General features: G+C 33.8%; 2 protein-coding genes across 2 annotated transcripts in view; one reads left to right on the forward strand and one right to left on the reverse strand.

Moving 5' to 3' along the window:
* Nucleotides 1-19,646, forward strand: part of LOC137201624 (natural killer cells antigen CD94-like) — a 67,296-nt gene that overhangs the window by 17,483 nt on the left and 30,167 nt on the right. The gene's annotated exons all lie outside the window — the stretch shown is intronic.
* Nucleotides 9,826-14,726, reverse strand: LOC137202761 (NKG2-A/NKG2-B type II integral membrane protein-like). The gene is made up of 6 exons (XM_067698628.1): nucleotides 14,424-14,726; nucleotides 13,934-14,032; nucleotides 13,397-13,450; nucleotides 12,719-12,870; nucleotides 10,709-10,809; nucleotides 9,826-10,387 (listed from the first exon to the last, which is right to left on the reverse strand). Exons 1-6 carry the CDS (start codon nucleotides 14,608-14,610, stop codon nucleotides 10,267-10,269), a joined length of 714 nt encoding a protein of 237 aa, XP_067554729.1. The 5' UTR covers nucleotides 14,611-14,726; the 3' UTR covers nucleotides 9,826-10,266.

The following is a 19,646-nucleotide window of genomic DNA, read 5'->3' on the forward strand; positions in this document are numbered from 1 at the left end:
AAGAAAGGATTGACAAGGTCAGGTTTCCACACTGTGGGCAGACAATTTGACCTGTTCAGAGGACAACAGATTTGATACAGATGGGGATAAAGAACAAATAAGAAAAATAGTTAGGGACAGTAGAAGTAAATAGTGTTTTTATCCAAAACTGTGATGTTAGGAATTGTGAAGACGACAATAATTGGGAGGTTACTCACATAGTTGATGACATTAGATCTGACAGTAGGTGAAGACAAGGGTGGGGACAGGGGGCTTCCCTGGTGGCACAGTGGTTGAGAGTCTGCCTGCCGATGCAGGGGACACGGGTTCGTGCCCAGGTCCGGGAAGATCCCACATGCTGCGGAGTGGCTGGGCCCGTGGGCCATGGCCGCTGAGCCTGTGCGTCCGGAGCCTGTGCGTCCGGAGCCTGTGCTCCACAACTGGAGAGGCCACGGCAGTGAGAGGCCCGTGTCCCGAAAAAAAAAAAGAGTGGGGAGAGGGAAAGGATAAGAAAGATGCATACGTTTTTATTTTTTACTGAATGAAATAATGATGGTACCATTAATATAGAGGATACTAGAGTAAGCAGTTTAAGGAAGGGGATGATGACCTAATATATAGACATAATAAGGTGTAAAGCCAGTTGGGATTTTTAACCCATTTCTATTTTAAAATACAAATGGACCTCATGGGCCTTAGTTTTATGATTCAAAACACGAAGTTTTACTTTCTAAATATCTTTAATGTTAGACAGTTTGTTTAAAAAATACTCTGTGGTTTACAGAATTTTCTCTCAATAAGAAATGTCAAGAAGACAAGTTAAAAAAGAAATTTTCAAACGTGATGTGTTCTCAAGGTTACTAGGAATAATCATTATTACACTAAAACAGGGTTTGAGTGGTGGTTCCCGATGTGATTACAAACCAGAAAGCCAAATATTTCCTTGTAATTAGATGTTGTTTTAGATTATTAAAGACATATATGCTTGTATCTTTAAGAGCAATGACTCACATTTTCAGTCTCAGCGAGTGATGCAGTCAAAAGAATGAAAACCATCTAAAAAGTACTTGCAAAAATGTGTACCTCATTTCTGTTTTTTTAATACTCAGAAGTGGTCAAGCACTAGGTCCATATCAACTTTTCTTCTCTCTTGACCTATTCTTCATCTTCTTTCTCTCTCTTTAGACTCATTGTTCTTTTTATTGTTCCTCACCAACACCGTTTATTTCTTTGGCCTTTCTGCTCCGACAGATATGAATTTTATTTGCCCAGATAAGTTCATTATTTCGTTTAACTTCTGTCAAATGTTATCTTCTAGAGTTTCTTTTCCTGAACACACTATTAATATGTTTTATTTCTTAATGTAACTTATTTTTACTTGTATCATTTATTCTAACCTGTTTATTTTGCTTTTTATATTTCTTCCTCACCAGAATATAAAATATGAAAGGACAGGAAGTTTGTCTCCTTCACTGATGTATCTTTAGCACATAAAATAATGTATGGTACATAATAAGTGCTCATCAAACATTAGTTATGAGTTTTATATATTTTCCATTATTTATTTGACATAATTGTTATGTTACGTAGATAAATATTTCTAGTCTTTTATTTATTGATTAGGGGGTGTACTGGGTTGCCTACAAAGTCTTCTGTTGCTCTAAGTTTATATAAATATTCTGAAACATTTCTAAATTGCCTTATTGATAATAATTTTTGCTTAAAGAATAATATGACAAACACTAATGTACCCACTATCAAGCTTAGGAAATATATTATGAATAGATGTAAAATTTTTATCTGCTCATTCATAATTTAATTCCCTCTTTTCCCTTTAGAGGATACCTATTACCTATTTATTTATATCTAATACATACGGCTATGTCTTGCATGTATTTTTAAAAAGGACATAAACAATGTATAATGTGTATTTTTAGAATTATTTATATTGGCTCAAATTTGTATTTTTGACCTCCCTTAATATTGATATACTCAATATTGTGCTATTTTATTCACTTTCTTCATAAAATATAGTCTATTCTATGAATATAGGACAATATTTTCACCTATTTTCTTTTCTAAGGATATTCAGATTCTTCCTGTTTTTCATTTTTATTATCACTCAAAATTCTGTCTTGAATGTTCTTCAATATCTTTCCTTAACCATATTTACAGGAGTGTTTCTTCTAGACTATGTACTTACCAGTTTTGGGGTACTAGTATAAGTATATTCAAAACTTCACAAATATTGACAAATTGCTTTTCAAAACTTGTTATTACTTTCACCCCAAGCAGAAGTACATGAGAACTTCCATTTTTTTACACCATATCCATGATTTGGAATCTACAATCTTTTCATATTTCTAATATCGTGAATACAAAATTTTGTTAGGATGTCTTGCTTTGCCTTTGCATGATAATTACTTACATTTAACTTTTATAATAGTATCATTAAGGAATATTCAGGTCTAATTCTCTGTGAATTGTCTTTTCACATATTTTATGTTGAATCGGTTGCCTTTTTATGGACTTACATAAGTTCTTTGTATATTCTAGATAGAAATCTATTGTTAAGTGCACCCAGTGTAAATTAGTAAATGTTTAAAAACCCACTCTATGGTGGTGGGGAAGATCTCATTGGTAGAGTTTGCCAATTTTATTTGTGTAAGTACTCTGACCATAATCAAATTTAAAGCTACTAACCTGATACCACTGAATGCAGAATTGAGAAGGGAAGAGATTTATAGTAGTACAACATTGTACAGTATTTCAACAACCAGATATGATAGATGCAAATAACTTCATAAGTATAGTAAATTTAGCAAAATAACTAAAAATGAGTTTTGAGTATTTATTACTTTTATTGTTAGTATGATTTACAATATTTATATTTATATAATTGAATTTTAGTAATGATTGTGTTTAACAGCTTGTTTTCAAAATTCCTGAAATTTTAACAATAATCTCTTTTGATTAGCTATGAGCCCGATCCAGCAAACCACTCACTGATTGTATAATCTGTGCTAGTCTGGGTGTATCTTTCCAATCTTAATAATATATTTTACTGTCCAGATAATAAATTTACTTATTTAATTATTACTTTATAGCATCGTTTGCATTTATGATTTGGATTTTTGGAAATTTGATTGAGAAGTGTATCCTTCACCAAAGGTTTTGAAGTTTGCAGCTGTATTTTCTGTTAAACTTGTGAGGACGTCTTTCATAATTAGATCTCTGATATTCAATACTTTTCCACAGGGAAATGATTTTTTCCATCACCTTTATTGAATAATCTATTCTTTTCTTAGGATCTGTAATATTACCTCTGCAACCACATATTTATTGTTCAATATATTCATAGACTTTTTTTTTTTTCCAGAATTTGGTTCGGTTCCTCGGACTAATGACAAAATATATTCTTCATGCTCTTCACCCACACTGTCTTGACTATTCTTGGTGTTTTCCACTTTATATGATTTGAAATTGAGTGATACAGAACTCAGTCCCATCTGTGGACCCTGCAGTTGCCTGTGAACCAGCTCCAGTTCCTCCCTCTTTCAGGGAACCTCTGGAAAACAATGTCTTAGACAATCACTCACAGACAAAAGAACCCTTGTGGAGGTCCAGGCTTCCAGAGAAGAAGTTCCACCACACCACTGGAGCAAAGAATATGAGATTGGATGCATTAGAGAAGATAAGAGGAGCAACCTGACTTTACCTACGTTACCCTTCCTCCATGGAAACACAGTTTTAGGGCCAAGAGAGACCTTCTTGGCCCATGTTTTTTCCACTAGGAAAAGTAAGAGAGTGTGAGTGAGCACCCGGCCTTCTCAGCTATATGGGAGGCTGCCAAAGAGGCTGATTTCTCTCATGCCTCACCCAGGGCACTGAATCATATGTATAACTGGGGGGCTGAGAAGAGTCTAAGATAGCAGCAAATAGGACTCTAAAAGGGCATTAAAAGGATGCAGATCCTACTAACTGTGTCACTGGCTCCATCAGGAAACCTGCCTATGAGCCACTTGGATCCGCCCAACTGGCCCACAGGTACCCTCAGTAATAAGCTCACCTCACCTCAAAACACCCACACCCTGTAGTTGCCTCCCTGTGGGCACTCCCAACTGTAGCATAGAGAGTGAGCTTTGGCAGATGGCTAGTGAGCATGTGCAGAAACCTAGTCTGAATCTGAAGGCCAACAAGAGACCACAAACATGAACTTTAACATCATGTTTGTGAAAACAAAAGAAAGGCTTTCAGCATCCAGCCTGGTTCATTGCAAAATTAAGATAAGGTATACAAACTTAAAACTTTTGCCACAAGAGGGAGCACAAAGTGTGCAACAGGTGCGTCCATAAAAGGTCCTAAAAAGCCTCAGAATCATTAGCAGTTTTGATGGAAGGTAATTCTCTCCTGAGGTCAGTGAGTAAATGGGAGAAGGTGGCCACTACTTCAAATACAAAGACAGCAATAGAAAACTTCAAGAAGCATGAAAAATGTCACCACCAAAGGATCACAGTAATTTTCCAGCAACCAACCCCAAAGACATGGAAATCTATGAATTAACCAATAAAGAATTCAAAATAGCTGTTTCAGGGAAGCTCAACGAGCTAGAAGAAAAAAAGAAAAATAATTCAACACTGTAAGGAAAACAATAAATGAAAAATGATAAGGTTAGCAAAGTGATACAAATCGTAAAAAGAACTAAACAGAATTGAAGAATACAATAGATGAAACAAAAATATAATGGAAGCATCAACACCAAATGGATCAAGCAAAAGAAAGAATCTGTAAACTAGAAGACAAGACCTTTGAAATTATCCAGTCAGAGGAGAACAAAGAAAGACCAACTAAAAAAGTGAATAAAGCCTATATGATATATGGCATATCATCAAAAGAACCAACTTGCAGACTACTGGAGTTCCAGGAGGAGAGAGGGACAAGGGGGTGGAAAGTTATTTTGAAAAAATAATGGTTGAGAACTTCCCAAGTCTGCTGAGAGATTTTGATATCCACATTTATGAAGCTCCTGAGTCACCAATCAAAATCAACTTAAAGAGATTCTCTCCAAGACACATTATAATAAAACTGTAAAAAGCAATCAAGGACAAAGAGATAGTCTTAAAACCAGCGGGAGAAAAAGAAGATAGTAACTTACAGGGGAACTCCTAGAGGGCTATGAGATTTCCAAGCAAAACCTTACAAACCAGGAGAGAGTGGGATAGTGCCGGGGAAAAAAATTGCCAAGCAAGAATATTCAACCTGGCAAATTTGTCCTTCAGAATTGAAAGATAAAGATCTTCTCAAAAAAACAAACAAAAGCTGAGGGAATTCATCATCACTAGACCTGTCTTATGAGAAATGCTGAAAGGGGTTCTTTAACCTCAAATGAAAGGATGCTAATTAGTAACATGAGAACATAGAAAATATACAGGACATTGGTCAAGGTCAAATCCAGAATACTCTAATACTGAAATAGTATAAAGGTTAAAGGAAAAGAATATTAGAAATAACTATAGCAAAAATAATTTGTTTTTAAACACACAATATAAAAAAATTACCTTTTTGTGATATGAAAAACATAAAAAGAGTGAGTAAAAAGGTAAGGTTTGGTTTGCAACTGAAGTTGTTATCAGCATAAAATAGATTGTTATATCTATAGCATGTATTATTTAAGCCTGAAGGTAATCACAAAGTGAAAACCTATGATAGATTCACAAAAAAATAAAGAGAAAAGAATCAAAACATACCACTATGGGAAATTATCAATTCACAAACAAATGCAGCAAGAGAAAGAGAAAAGAACAAGGAAACTACAAAAGATCCAGAAAACAATAAAATGGCTTAAGTAAGTGCCTGCCTGTTAATAATTACCTTAAATGTAAATGGATTGAATTCTCTAACCAAAAGGCATAGAGTGACTGGATGGATAAGAAAACTGAGACCCAACTACATATATACGTATAGGGACTCACTTCAGCTTTGAGGATTCACTTAGGCTAAAAGTGAAGGGATGAAAAACGATATTCCACAGAATTGGAAACCAAAATAAAGAAGGGGTAGTGATACTTATAACAAACAAAATAGAATTTAAACAAAAATGGTAACAAGAGCTAAAGAAAGTCATTGCATATAATGATAAAAGAGTTATTCATCAAGAAGATATAACAATGCAAATATACATTGTTCATACAATGTTCATTGCAGCACTATTTACAATAGCCAGGACATGGAAGCAACCTACATGTCCATTGACAGACGAATGGCTAAAGAAGATGTTGCATACATATACAATGGAATATTACTCAGCCCTAAAAAGAAACGAAATTGAGTTATTTGTATGTGGTGGATGGACCTAGAGTCTGTCATATAGAATGAACTGTCAGAAAGAGAAAAACAAATACCATATGCTAACACATATGTATGGAATTTTTTAAAAAATGGTACTGATGAACCTAGCAGCGGGCCAGGAATAAAGACACAGACATAGAGAATGGACTTGAGGACACAGGGTTGGGAGGGGAAGCTGGGGCAAAATGAGAGAAGTATTGACATATATACACTACCAAATGTAAAATAGCTAGTGGGATATAGCTGCATAACACAGCAACATCAGCTCCGTGTTTTGCGACCACCTAGAGGGGTGGGATAGGGAAGGTGGGAGGGAGGCTTTAGAGGGAGGGGATATGGGGATATATGTATGCATATGGCTGATTCGCTTTGTTGTACAACAAAACTAACACAGCATTGTGAATCAATTATACTCCAATAAAGATGTATATATAAAAAAAGAAACCCTTATTCTAGGTGAAAACCTGGATATGCAGAAGGGAAAGAAGAGTTGTAAGAATTATGTGGATATATTTAATGGATATCGAGTCGACAAAATATTAACAATAAAGTTTCAAATTTTAAAATACATATTTGTATTCGAATTCAAGGGAGCAAATACGGCATAAGCAGTAAATAAAGGTAGAAGGTAGTTATGTCTTTTCACTTTTCGAGAAAGGGTAAAGGTATTAATTTGTTAGACTTTACTGAGTTAAGAATTTATGCTGTAAAATGTGGGGCACTAATAACATAATATTTAAAACATTAAACTGACAACAGAGGATAGTTAAAATAGTTAAAATAGTTATTGTGAAAGATAAAAAGAAAACAACAAAAGAAGTGGAGTTCAAAGAAATGGTAGCATTCATCTCTGATTAAGGATAACTATATTATACTTAATTAATTATATATACATACAATACATACTTATATATAAATAATATATGTAAATATATCTTAGAATAATTTAAAAATTATGTTAAATATAGAGTAACTTCCAATTTAAATTCTAAGAATATTTAAAATAACTGTTCACTATCTTAATGAGAAACTCCTTTAACAAAAGCCTAAAGAAAGAGGAAAGTAAAAAGATGAAAAATATACCATGCAACACAAGCCAGTAGAAAATTGCTATAGTTAGTATACTGTTATAATAGAAGGCAAGAGCCGTATTGGAAATGATGAAGCATGTTTCATAATGATAGATAGAGTATCTAAACTATTAGCAATGTTTTCTAAAAAATCTTTATGTACTTAATAATACAAGTTCAACATAAGTTTGAAAAAAGTGAACTATTACTAATAGAGATTTAAATGATTCTCTCTCACTGCTTACAAACAAGCAGATATCAGTAAGGCTAAAGAAAGATTTAAACTAGACAACTCATCAATACATATATGTAGAACACATACTATATACTAGTATGGACTATTCATATTTTTGTACATAGAAATTTTCAAAAAATACACTATAAATCATATTTCCAAGCATATTCATATAAAAATATAGAAGTGGTGTCACTGCAGTAGCCGCTAGGCAAGTTTGGCAAGTGGGCACTTGAAATGTGGGCATTCAATTTTAATTAGTTAAAAAAATAATATTTTAATATTGGTTCCTCTTTCACACCAGCCACTTTTAACAAAGATGTGGAATATTTCTAGCTTCACAGAAAGTTCTCTAACCAAACAGAATGCTCTTTACTATATGCAGAAGTCAATAACCAAAACTTTGAAAATCCTTATATGGTGTTAAATTCAGTAATAAATGTCTAAGTAACAGATGGACCATAGAAATGACCACAATGAACGTTCAAAATTTTTATAAGAATTACAAGGAAAATATAAAACCAAATGTCTGTCTTGTGAAGTATTGATTGCCTTAAATGCTTACCTTACAAACTAAATAAAACAAAACAAAGCAGAAATCCAAGCATGCATCACAAGAAACTAAAAATGGAAAAGCTAAATTTAGGTGAAATTAAAACCAAATGAAGTAGAAGGAAGAAAACAATAAATAGTACAAAATCAAGACAAAGAACAAAATTACAATAGAGAGGAACAAGGCCAAATGTATTCTCATTGAAAACATTTAATAAAATTGATAAAAGACTGCTGAAAGAAAGGTGAGGAGAGGGAATCCCTGATGGTTCAGTGGTTAAGACACCACGCTCTCACTGCCGAGGCCCCGGGTTCATTCCTTGGTCAGGGAACTAAGAGTCCACAAGCCATGCGGTGTGGCCAAAAAAAAAAAATTTGAGAAGAAACAAGTCTTTTATGTCTATAATAAATATGGGGATACCATGTGGTTTTTACAGATAAAAAAAGCAATATTATGAAAACATTTTAGTATCTATAAAAAATAGAAAAATCCTACATTGAAAATTACCAAAATGCATCACAAAAAATAGAAACCTGAGTAAACCTAACACATATTGTAAAGAAATTGAGTTCGTTATATAAACCTTCCCACAAAAAAGTTCTAGAAGCTCAGATGGCACTAGTAGTGAATAATAACACTTGAAAAGGTAGCAGTACTCTTTCACAAAGGTCCAGGTAAAAGAAAAGGAAATGCTTCCTAAAAATAGCCTTGGTAACAACTTGTCAAGTACATAACGTAAATGAAAACTCAGTCAAATTTCTTTGGGAACACAGATAAAGAAAAACTTCAGCTTGACCTAGATATAATATATGCATTGATTTTTTTAAAAAGGACAACACATGATCATTGTGATTTTACTTCAAAATGCAAGACTGGTTTAACATATGAAAGAAATAAAGGTAATTTACTTCATAATCATTATACAGAGAAAACGTTTATCATTCCAACTGATGGAAAAACAATACAAATGTAACGTCAATTGATTATAAAATTTGTTTGAAAAATGAGAATATTATGGAACTGTTTTCATATGAGAAACTTATGATGAAAAAAACCTTAAGATGAACCTCATATTGATGAAATATTGAAATCTTTTCCTCGAAAATAGAAAAGGATACATATAGAACCTTTACTGTACCTTCTATTCGACATTGAAAATAAAATCCTAGCCTATAAAAATAAGTCAAGAAAAAAAATTGCATCTGGAAAGAAGAAATGAAGTATGATTATTTACAAATGCAAGAGCTGTTATATAAAAATCCAGAAGACTATATATTTGAAATGACAGAATTAATACATAAAGTCAGAGAAATCATTGGCTATAAGACCAATATGTAAACCTCATTGTATTACTGTTTACAGCAGCAAAACTTACTAAAAATTTTCAAATGAGGATGTCATTTACAAAAGCATGAGAGTGAAATACCAATGTATCTTTAAGAACTCAATATAGAAAAATACAAAATATAATAGGGAGAATTTAAAGAAAACCTAATTCATAGAGAGATAAAGCATGATATTGCCTGGAAGAGCCAATATTGTAAAGATGACTATCTTTACAAATTACTTTGAAGATTAAATGCAATCCCAAACATAATTCCAGGATTTTTTTTAAAAACAGTTTTATTGAGGTGTAATTTACATGGCATAAAATGTATCCACTTAAAGTGTATAAATCAGTGATTTTTTTTCTTTAGTATATTCACAGAGTTTACAACCATCAACAGTAACAAACTCTAGACGTTTTCATCGCCCCCAGAAGAAACATAGTAACCATCAGCAGTCATTTTCCAATCCTACCTCTGCTCAGCCCTTGGTAACCAACAATCCACTCTCTGTCTCTAGAATAGGTTTCCCTCTTCTTGATATTTCATATAAATGGACTCACACAACATGCGATCTTTTACAAAGGTTGAAGGCCATAAAAATAATGTAGAGTAAAAAAAGCCAGACACAAAAGTAACGATATCTATACTTTTTGGTGTGCATATTATATTTCAATATAATTCATTTTAAAATTTATACAATCATAATATTATTTCCATTTCATAAAAGTTAAAGTTACTCAACAGCATCCAAACTCACATTTTCTCAAGCTGATCCTTGCAATTATATGTATGTGGACGCTCACAACTGTCTGATTTAATGCCATATGGATAGAGCAGAGCACAGTTACGTTCATCAGGTGATCGGTCTGTTATACTGTAATGGAAAAAAATGCACAATTCTGTTATATCATATGAGGACAACTCATGAAACAATAGCATTTTCCATGTCACTGTAATAAAAGCTATTTTGAAAATGGGTAATGATATTTTAATATAATTTTAGTAAGAGCTTGTTATTAGGGAAATGGGCTATTGAGGAGCCCATTCTTTAATAACTATATCAACATTTTATTAACTTTCAACATCCTCCTTCATCTTTCTATAATTCAACTAAAACAAATGTTTTAATATTATTCTTAAAATTTTTATTTTTAATCTCTTCCTCCTCTATACAGTATTATTTTTAAAAACTTACTGTAGTTTGTAAGTTGAACCATTTAGCCACATCCATGGATGATCACGGCCTTTACGAAAGACTGAAATCCATGACATAATTGATAGGGACATCAGGAATTTCTAGCCCAAAATAAAGAATTTTCACTTAAATAGTCGTATTGAAAGATTTTTATTAATTTTTCAAAGGCAAGTAGTGTGTTCTTTCATAGGATCCTTAGTTTTCTGAACAAAATGAGTGTTAAGAGTCTCATCTAACACTAAAAATATATTAAAGTTCAAAGTTTTAATACTGCCAAATACATTAACCAAGGTCAGTACTTTTGATGTAAAATTAACTCAAACAGTTATGCTTAGCAGTTTCACTGTTTTTCTTAGGTTAATAAGGAAAATTCTGATTCATGTAATTCAACTGTTACCCATGTTGTCAAAACTAACATAGCAAGGCTTTAAATAAGATTTTAGATTCTGTGACATCCATTTCTCAGGATACTGTGACCATATCAATGGATTTCTCCTCTATGTTTCTCAGAGTTTCGGTTTTAGAAGGAAATTAAGGGAATGAAATTGAGAAAATAAGTGACACGAAAGCCAAAGATTTGGTTTCCTGGGGCTCACACCGTTCTTTGACTAGATCAACCCCCAATCACTCTGTTTCTGTGTTGCTAGAATCCAAGGGACCAGACAAGGAGTCAGAGACTCGTTTCTCTCAGCTGCGCCCAGCTAGGTACAACTGTAAACACTGGAACTAATGAAAGACACAAGTCAAGGAGAACTCTGAAAGGTGGAAAGAGAAAGGTGAAATGGTTTGCGACCCTGGGGTTAAGGAACAACTATTAGGGGCATCTTATATCCACCACCCAACCGAAGAAAGTGACCTAGGCCTGCTGCTTCCCAACACCCAGCCTAGCCATTCCTCCTTGGTGTTGAGGGGAATCCTGTGGGCGACACCAGGTGAGCCTTACGAGGTGATCCAGCAGGACACCTGCTAACAAGAAGCAGCCAGAGTAAGGGCTTCTCCTCTCCCTCCACCGAGAGATACCAGAGTTGGGGGGTAGGGGTGGAGGTGGGACCAGCGAAGGGGATCCCATGACTAAAAGTATTGAACCCGGGAAGCCTCTTTATATCTGAGGGCATAAGACTCCATCTGTAACCAGAGACATTGGGTAGATTGGATTTTAAATGTTATATTTACATAATGAGCAGTGGAAATTTACAAACTACACATAAATGCAATAATATGGATGAATGGCAAAAATAGCATATGGGGGTGAGAGGAGACAGGAAGAAAAATGCATACTCTATGATTCCATGTATATGAAGTTCAAAAACAAGCAAAGAGGGGCTTCTCTGGTGGCGCAGTGGTTGAGAGTCCGCCTGCCGATGCAGGGGACACGGGTTCGTGCCCCGGTCCGGGAAGATCCCACATGCCACAGAGCGGCTGGGCCCGTGAGCCATGGCCGCTGAGTCTGCGCATCCAGAGCCTGTGCTCCGCAATGGGAGAGGCCACAACAGTGAGAGGCCCGCGTACCACACACACACACACAAAAACAACAACCAAGCAAAGAGATTCTATAATATCAAAAGTCAGGACAGTGGGTATACACGGAGGGTGGAGAAGTGATGAGAGAATACAGAGGAGTGGGGCTGCTATGAAGTGGAAACTTCTATTCCACGATCTGATATGCAATTACATGGTTCTATACATTTTGTGATCAATATGCAAAATCATGATATGTTTATTTTCCTTTATATATTGTAAAATTAAATAGCACAGTTTATTTTAGAAAATAATAGCATTTGTAGAAACATGTTTTTTTTATGAAAAGCAAGAACTGGAAATTATCAAACGTGTATTAATGGTATAAAAATATAAATAGAATATCATAAAGTTGTATTCTGTTGTTTAATGGAACATTAATAGGCCTTAAACAAACTGCAAATATGTACAAAACCGCAAGTGAATCCTAGCAAATATAATATTGACTGAATCAAGCCTTTAACAAAGTGTTTGCAACATTTAGTATCTTACCTTTTCTTCTTCATTATCTATATAAAGCAGAGTAGAGTTCTTAGCAGCACAGGCCGTCACACTCTCATTCCATGTTTTGTTTTCCAAATGAATACAATAGCAATTGTTGAAATATGTAAAACACTGTTTTGGACAATGACCAGCATGACATTCTGAAGAAAGATTGTGAATTATTATCTAAAAACAATTTGAATTAAAAAAAATGAAAACTAACTTACATATACGCATAGGTATAAATATATATGTGTGTATATATATAAAACACATCTATGCACCCTCAAGGCTGGTGCATATAAAACAAACCACACTCATACATTCACAGAAGTGTCAGTCTCTCACCCCCCAATTTATGTCTCCGTATAAAGCAAACACACAGAAATAGCCACTCTTTACATGTCCTGAAAATCAAGAAATGAAACCTCTGTTTTAGAATAGCAAAATTATTTGTCTCTTATCATATTACAGAGGGAGGAAATTTGAGCCAGTGGCAACAGTGGGTATGGTGATCATATTGTTGCATAGGGAGAAACACTCTCCTATAATCATTATTTATGAATATTTGTTGCCGTATTTTGTAATTTATGTTCAACCCCAAAATCTATTCTTATTTTCACTAGCCTAAGATAGAGACAAAATACAAACTGTATTTATATCAGAACTTTGAAAATCATTATGTACCTTTCTGGAGCCTTTTTATCGGAGAGGAGTTATTCTGCTCCCGTATTGCAGTACCTACAAAATTAATCATTATAAAAGTTAATATTGATCTAAATAAATCATAATGATTGTAGTTTCTGAGTTGAAATTTGGTTTATTGCTTAGGATCAGATTAATCTGGAATAAAATTGATTTTACCAAGAAAAATTAAGTAATGAAGATTTGGTTGAAAAAATATTTCAAAAGCCTAAAGGAACAGATCACCATCTCTTATAGTATTTGTTTTAACCAATCTCAAGAATTAATTTGTATTTCTCAGTAAGATCTTTCAATATCCTAAAGCATGCTTTTGAGTTATGAAATCAGAATATACATATACATACTCTCTGTAATTATTGTGTTGTATACTTTTGACAAATTCAGAATAACCATTCCACATTTAGTCTAAATGCATACATTTTAATGAGATGCCCATTCCATAATATTATGAACTGTTTAGAGGCACTGACCATCATTAAAGTGTAAAGTTCCCTTACAATTTTTCAAAAATCTACTTACAGGGAGTAAAAACTATCATTGTTACCACACTGGACATCAAAACAAGGCAGATGATTCCCAGAACCCCAGCAATGAGCTTCTCTGGAGGTGATGGTAAATCTGCAGGGAAAGAAAAGGAAACACTGAGAAAAGAGTGATGGTGACAGTTGTTTAGAAAGTTTACAAACAAGAGAACCCACATAAACAGGGAGTTATATATATAAACTTGGACCCCAAGCCCATTTCTACCACTATAATCTTTCTCTCAGAATATACCTTTGCATTTTCAGCATATATAACGCTTCATGAGTTGTTGATCAAAGACTACAAATTACAGCAATGCCAGAATAAAAGTAGTCCTCCAGTTTCACATTAGAATCCCATCTCCAACGTCAAGTTCTGTTCCTCAAAATGAAAAATATGTGAACTTATCCCCTACTCCTTCTCCAACCTCTGTACTCCAACTGCATATCCTAGAACAGTTCCATCATGTGACTATTAAATGTTTTACCTTTGCAGTGGTAGTTCTTGTCATTCCCTCGAAGATTCTGAGAAGCATTTTGAAGATTTGATTCTGCATAGGTTATTTCCTGCTCAGTTATTGAAATGGAACTTTTAGTGCCCTTAGGTTTTATTTGCTGCCTCTTTGAGTTCTTGGCTATCTTCAGTTCTGCACAGGTTACTCCTTGGTTATTCATCTCTGCAGCTGAATTATGTCAGACAGTGCCCTAAGTGTACTTAGGAATGAATGGTGTATGTAAGATGAGATCCCTAGTACAGTAAAATGGGCGGGGTAGAGTCTAGTGCTCACTTCGCAGTAGAACAATCTTAAGGCCTGGTTTTAAATTCCTTAGAGCTTTAAGCAAGTGTCTCATGGTAGAATACTTTTTTTTTTTAAGTTATTCTACATTTGACAATATATTTTTGGTTGAAACAATGAAAAGCAATAAATTAGGGAGGAGTAAAGAAGTTCATGACTAATAATATCCTACTCAGATTCCACAGAAATATTTTAACACCATTATAATGCTTGTATTAAAATTAAAATGTTTTATTAGAAAAGAGAGATTCACCCATATTTATGATAATTTTGAAATCCAGTAATGGTTAAAGATAGAGTATTTTAAAGATGGGGAAAGAGTAATGTTGGCATGTACAACAATCTCCTACACTAAATTACATTATTTGGTGACTTACATTTACTTATGAAAAGTGTTACCAAATGGTCGTTATTTTGAATGGTTGAGGAGTTCTGAGAAGACATTAAAAATTGAGGAAATACTTCATGTATTGGAAAATGTTACATGATACACTAAACTTATATATAACCTAGACAATATTGAAAATAAAACAACAGAAAAAGACTAAAAAATACTTAGTTTGTAAAAGTAATCGATAATTGACTTAATGGCTAAGATATGAACCCACAAAATAATAAACAAATATAAGTAATTTATGGAAGAACACTGTTAATTCAAACTTCCAGAAAGATCCTATAGGTGTCAAAGTTAGTAAAGGTCATTTTAGTTGTATAAGTGATGGTAATTACTTATAAAAATTACTTATAAAAAATCCAGATAACATAACTTAATAATTCAGTCAATGGATGCTGTAGTCAGAAAGACCTGGAAATAAATTATGGCTTTGAAACTTATCAGAGTGTGACTGTTAAAAAATTATTTAGTATCTAGTAACCTATCTTACTAATCTAAAATGGAAATAAGAATAGGTAATATCCAATGCATGTAACACTGAGCACTCAACCTGACACTTATAAGTTCTCAACAAGTATCAGTTTTAATTATTATTTTAGTCACAATTTCTATGTTACTATTTCTAATTCATATCAGTTAGACCCTGTTAAGTAATTTATTAAGCAGGAGTGTCTTTAATTAGCATGGTACATTTTTTTGCAGTGTTTGTTCAATTTTTTAAAAAATTCTTTCATTACTTACAATTAAGTTTAAATTAGCATTTAGGAAGCTACCTCATCCTGATTTTTGTTATAAAATCAGGCTGCTTTTATTGAGTCTAAGTACACGTATGAGGAATTATGTTTGGCTTTTGTTATGCAATGAATTCCTTTCCAAGAATCTATTTATAAAGGTTGAGCAAAATATATATTAACATACTATTATACAAAAAACCCACCTTCTACTGATTATAAAATCCCAAACTAATTCTTCCCTGTCATGATGTCTGTGGGTTTCACTTAATATTATATTGATTTATAAACCCAAATATGCAAGTGCATATGCAACTAACTTCCTACAGACAATAAATTGAATACTTTGAGAAATCTTCCAACATATTTCATGTTTTATGGTTGCTTTTTACCCTGAATTATTTTAAAAAAACACCAATATTCTACTTTGATTTTGTTGTATATTAATTGTACCTCACTTGCATTACATTTAACATTTGTTATTTCCCACTAAGTGAGGTGGTCTAGTAGAGAGACAGGAGAGGAGGGACACATACCTTCTGTTGGCCAGAAAGTTGTGCATCCTTTAGTGGGGAGGTCAGGTTACTCTCATAAAAGAGGCCTGCTATAGCTGGGTAGAAAGAAGAAATTTAAAGAAGAATTTAAAAAATTAAAAGAAGAAATTTAAAAACATAAATCTAGGACAAGAATAAACAATGTCTGTGACCTCCACAGACTGCCCTGTGAAGGCTCAGAGTGAAACAAGAGTGGAAAAAGTTGATTTCTCATCAATGTGTCACTTCAGGTTTGAACAGGAAATTCTCACACATAGGCTATTTTGAAGACAGTTTACCTCATCACAAACCTCCAGAAACTAGGAGACGTTGGGCTCCAGTTGAAAGGACAAATGGACCTCTAAGTGTGTCATTTAGATTTTCCATTTTCAAATGTCTCTGAGAAATTGTTTTCACATTCTACAAGATCTGAGGAGATGGCGGCTTAGCCACCCTGCAGTTATCTTATTTCCATCTCAATCATGAACACTGCAACTTCAAATACCTCAAGTTTTACTTTGAAACTAGTTGCTAAATCTTGGCAGCACATACACTATTTCCTCATTATTATCTCATTTCTATTGTCATGGAAGAAATTCTAAAAGCCATAATCCCATTTTCAACAAGTATTTAAGGATATTTGTCACTAATTATCCTGAGGAATTTCTACATTCTCAACCATACTCTACCTGGCACAAAGTCCATCGTTTTCAAAATACCATCTCTATTTCTCTGCCCTAGTTCTTACGTTCCATTTTATTCTTATTAAATAAATAATTTAATCTGCAGATTTCCTCTGTTAAAAATAAATGCCCCTTGAAAGGATAAAACACAAACAATATTAAACTGTATCACCATGACATAGGTGGAAATATTAAATAACTACTCATTATATCATTCATGAATTCATCCTCCAATCATGACTAGTTGTCTGTATTACACTAGGAATATATATATATATATATATATATATACATATAGTTTTTTTTTTGGTGGTACGTGGGCCTCTCGCTGTTGTGGCCTCTCCCGTTGTAGAGCACAGGCTCTGGACGCGCAGGCTCAGCGGCCATGGCTCACGAGCCTAGCTGCTCCGTGGCATGTGGGATCTTCCCGGACCGGGGCACGAACCCATGTCCCCTGCATCGGCAGGCGGACTCTCAGCCACTGTGCCACCAGGGAAGCCCTACACTAGGAATATTTGATGTAACGACATAAACCCAAGTCAAACTATGCAGTTCAAGAAAAGGTAATTTTTAAAAATATCACCTAACCAAACAATGGGAAGGGGAGGAAAAGAAGGCTTAAACCACAAGATAAATGGCACATGCAAATGAAAATGACAAGAAACTATGGGTAGCAATACTCATATCAGACAAAATAGACTTTAAAACAAAGTTCATAATGAAAGACAAAGGACACTATATAATGATAAAAGGATCAATACAAGAAGAGGATATTACACTTGTTAACATGTATGCACCCAATATACTTAGGAGAATCTAAATACATAAAACAAACACTACAGACATAAAGAGAGAAATTGATGGGAATAAAATAATAGTAGGAGTCTTTAATACCCCACTGACATCAGTGGACAGATCTTCCAGACATAAAAAGCAATAAGGCAAAGGAGATCCTAAATGACACAATAGAACAGTTGAACTTAATTGATGTCTACAGGATGTTACATACAAAAAAACCATAATACACACTCTTTTTTAAGTGCACATGGAACGTTCTCAAGGATAGGCCACATAGTAGGACACAAAACAAGCCTCAAGAAGTGTAAGGGATAGAAATTATTTCAAACATCTTTTCTGACCACAACCATACGTAACTAGAAATCAACCACAGGAAAAAAATGAGAAAAAAAAAAATGATTACATGGAGACTAATCAACATGATACTAAAAACCAATGGGTCAGAATGAAATGAAAGAGAAAATCAGAAAATACCTGGAAAGAAATGACAATGAAAAGACAACCTTAAAAAATCTATGGGACACAGCAAAAGCAGTTCTAAAAGGGAAGTTTACAGCAATACAGGCCTTTCTCAAGAAAGAAGAAAATCTCAAGTAAACAACCTAAGCTACCACCTAAAAGAATTAGAAAAACAGGAATAAAAAAACCCAAAGTCAGCAGAAGGAAGGAAATAACACACATCAGAGAGGAAATAAATAAAATAGAGATAAAGAACAATAGAAAGATCAATAAAGCCAAGAACTGTTTCTCTGAAAAGATAAACAAAATTGACATACCTCTAGCCAGGCTCACCAAGAAGAAAAGAGAGAGGAGCCAAATAAAAAAAAAAAAAGAAAAAGGAGGAATAACAACTGATACCAGAGAAATACAAAAAATCATAAGAAAATACTATGAACACTTATGTCAACAAATTGGACAACCTAGAAGAAATGGACAAGTTTTTAAAAATGGACAACCTGCCAAAACTGAGTCAAGAAGAAAGAGAAAATTTGAACAGAATGATCACTAGAAGTGAAATACAATCTGTAATTTTTTAAAAAACTCCCTGTAAATAAAAGTCCAGGTCTCGGTGGCTTCACTGGGGAATTTTACCAAATATACAAAGAACTTATACCAATCCTTCTCAAAGTATTCCAAAAGACTGAAGAGGAGGGAACTCTCCCAAAGTCATTCTAGGAAGCCACCAACATCCTGATATCAAAATCAGACAAAGATATTACAAAAAAAAAGAAAAGTATAGGCCAATATCTTTGATGAATATGGATGCAAAAGTCCTCACAAAATATTAGTAAACTGAAGCAACAATACATAAAAAGGATCATATGCTGTGATCAAGTTAGATTCATTCCAGGGTTGCAAGAATGGTTCAACAAATACAAATCAATCAATGTGATATGCCACATAAACAAAAGAAAAGACAACAACCACTGATCATCTTGATAGATGCAGAAAAAGCATTTAATAAAATTCATGATAAAAACTTTCACCAAAGTGGGTATGGAGGGACTATACCTCAACATAATAAAAGCAAACCCATAGTTAATATAATACTCAACAATGAAAAACTGAAAGCCTTCCAGCTAAAATCTGAAAGAAGACAAGGATGCCCATTCTCACCAGTTCTGTTCAACATAGTATCAGAAGTCCTAGCCATAGCAATCAGACAAGAAACATAAATAAAAGGTATCCAAACTGGAAGGGAAGAGGCAAAATTGTCACTATATGCAGATGACATGATACTATGTATGTAGAAAACCCTAATGACTCCAACACAA

Source organism: Pseudorca crassidens, chromosome 11 (genome assembly GCF_039906515.1).
Source record: "Pseudorca crassidens isolate mPseCra1 chromosome 11, mPseCra1.hap1, whole genome shotgun sequence".
NCBI classification, from domain to species: Eukaryota; Metazoa; Chordata; class Mammalia; order Artiodactyla; family Delphinidae; genus Pseudorca; species Pseudorca crassidens.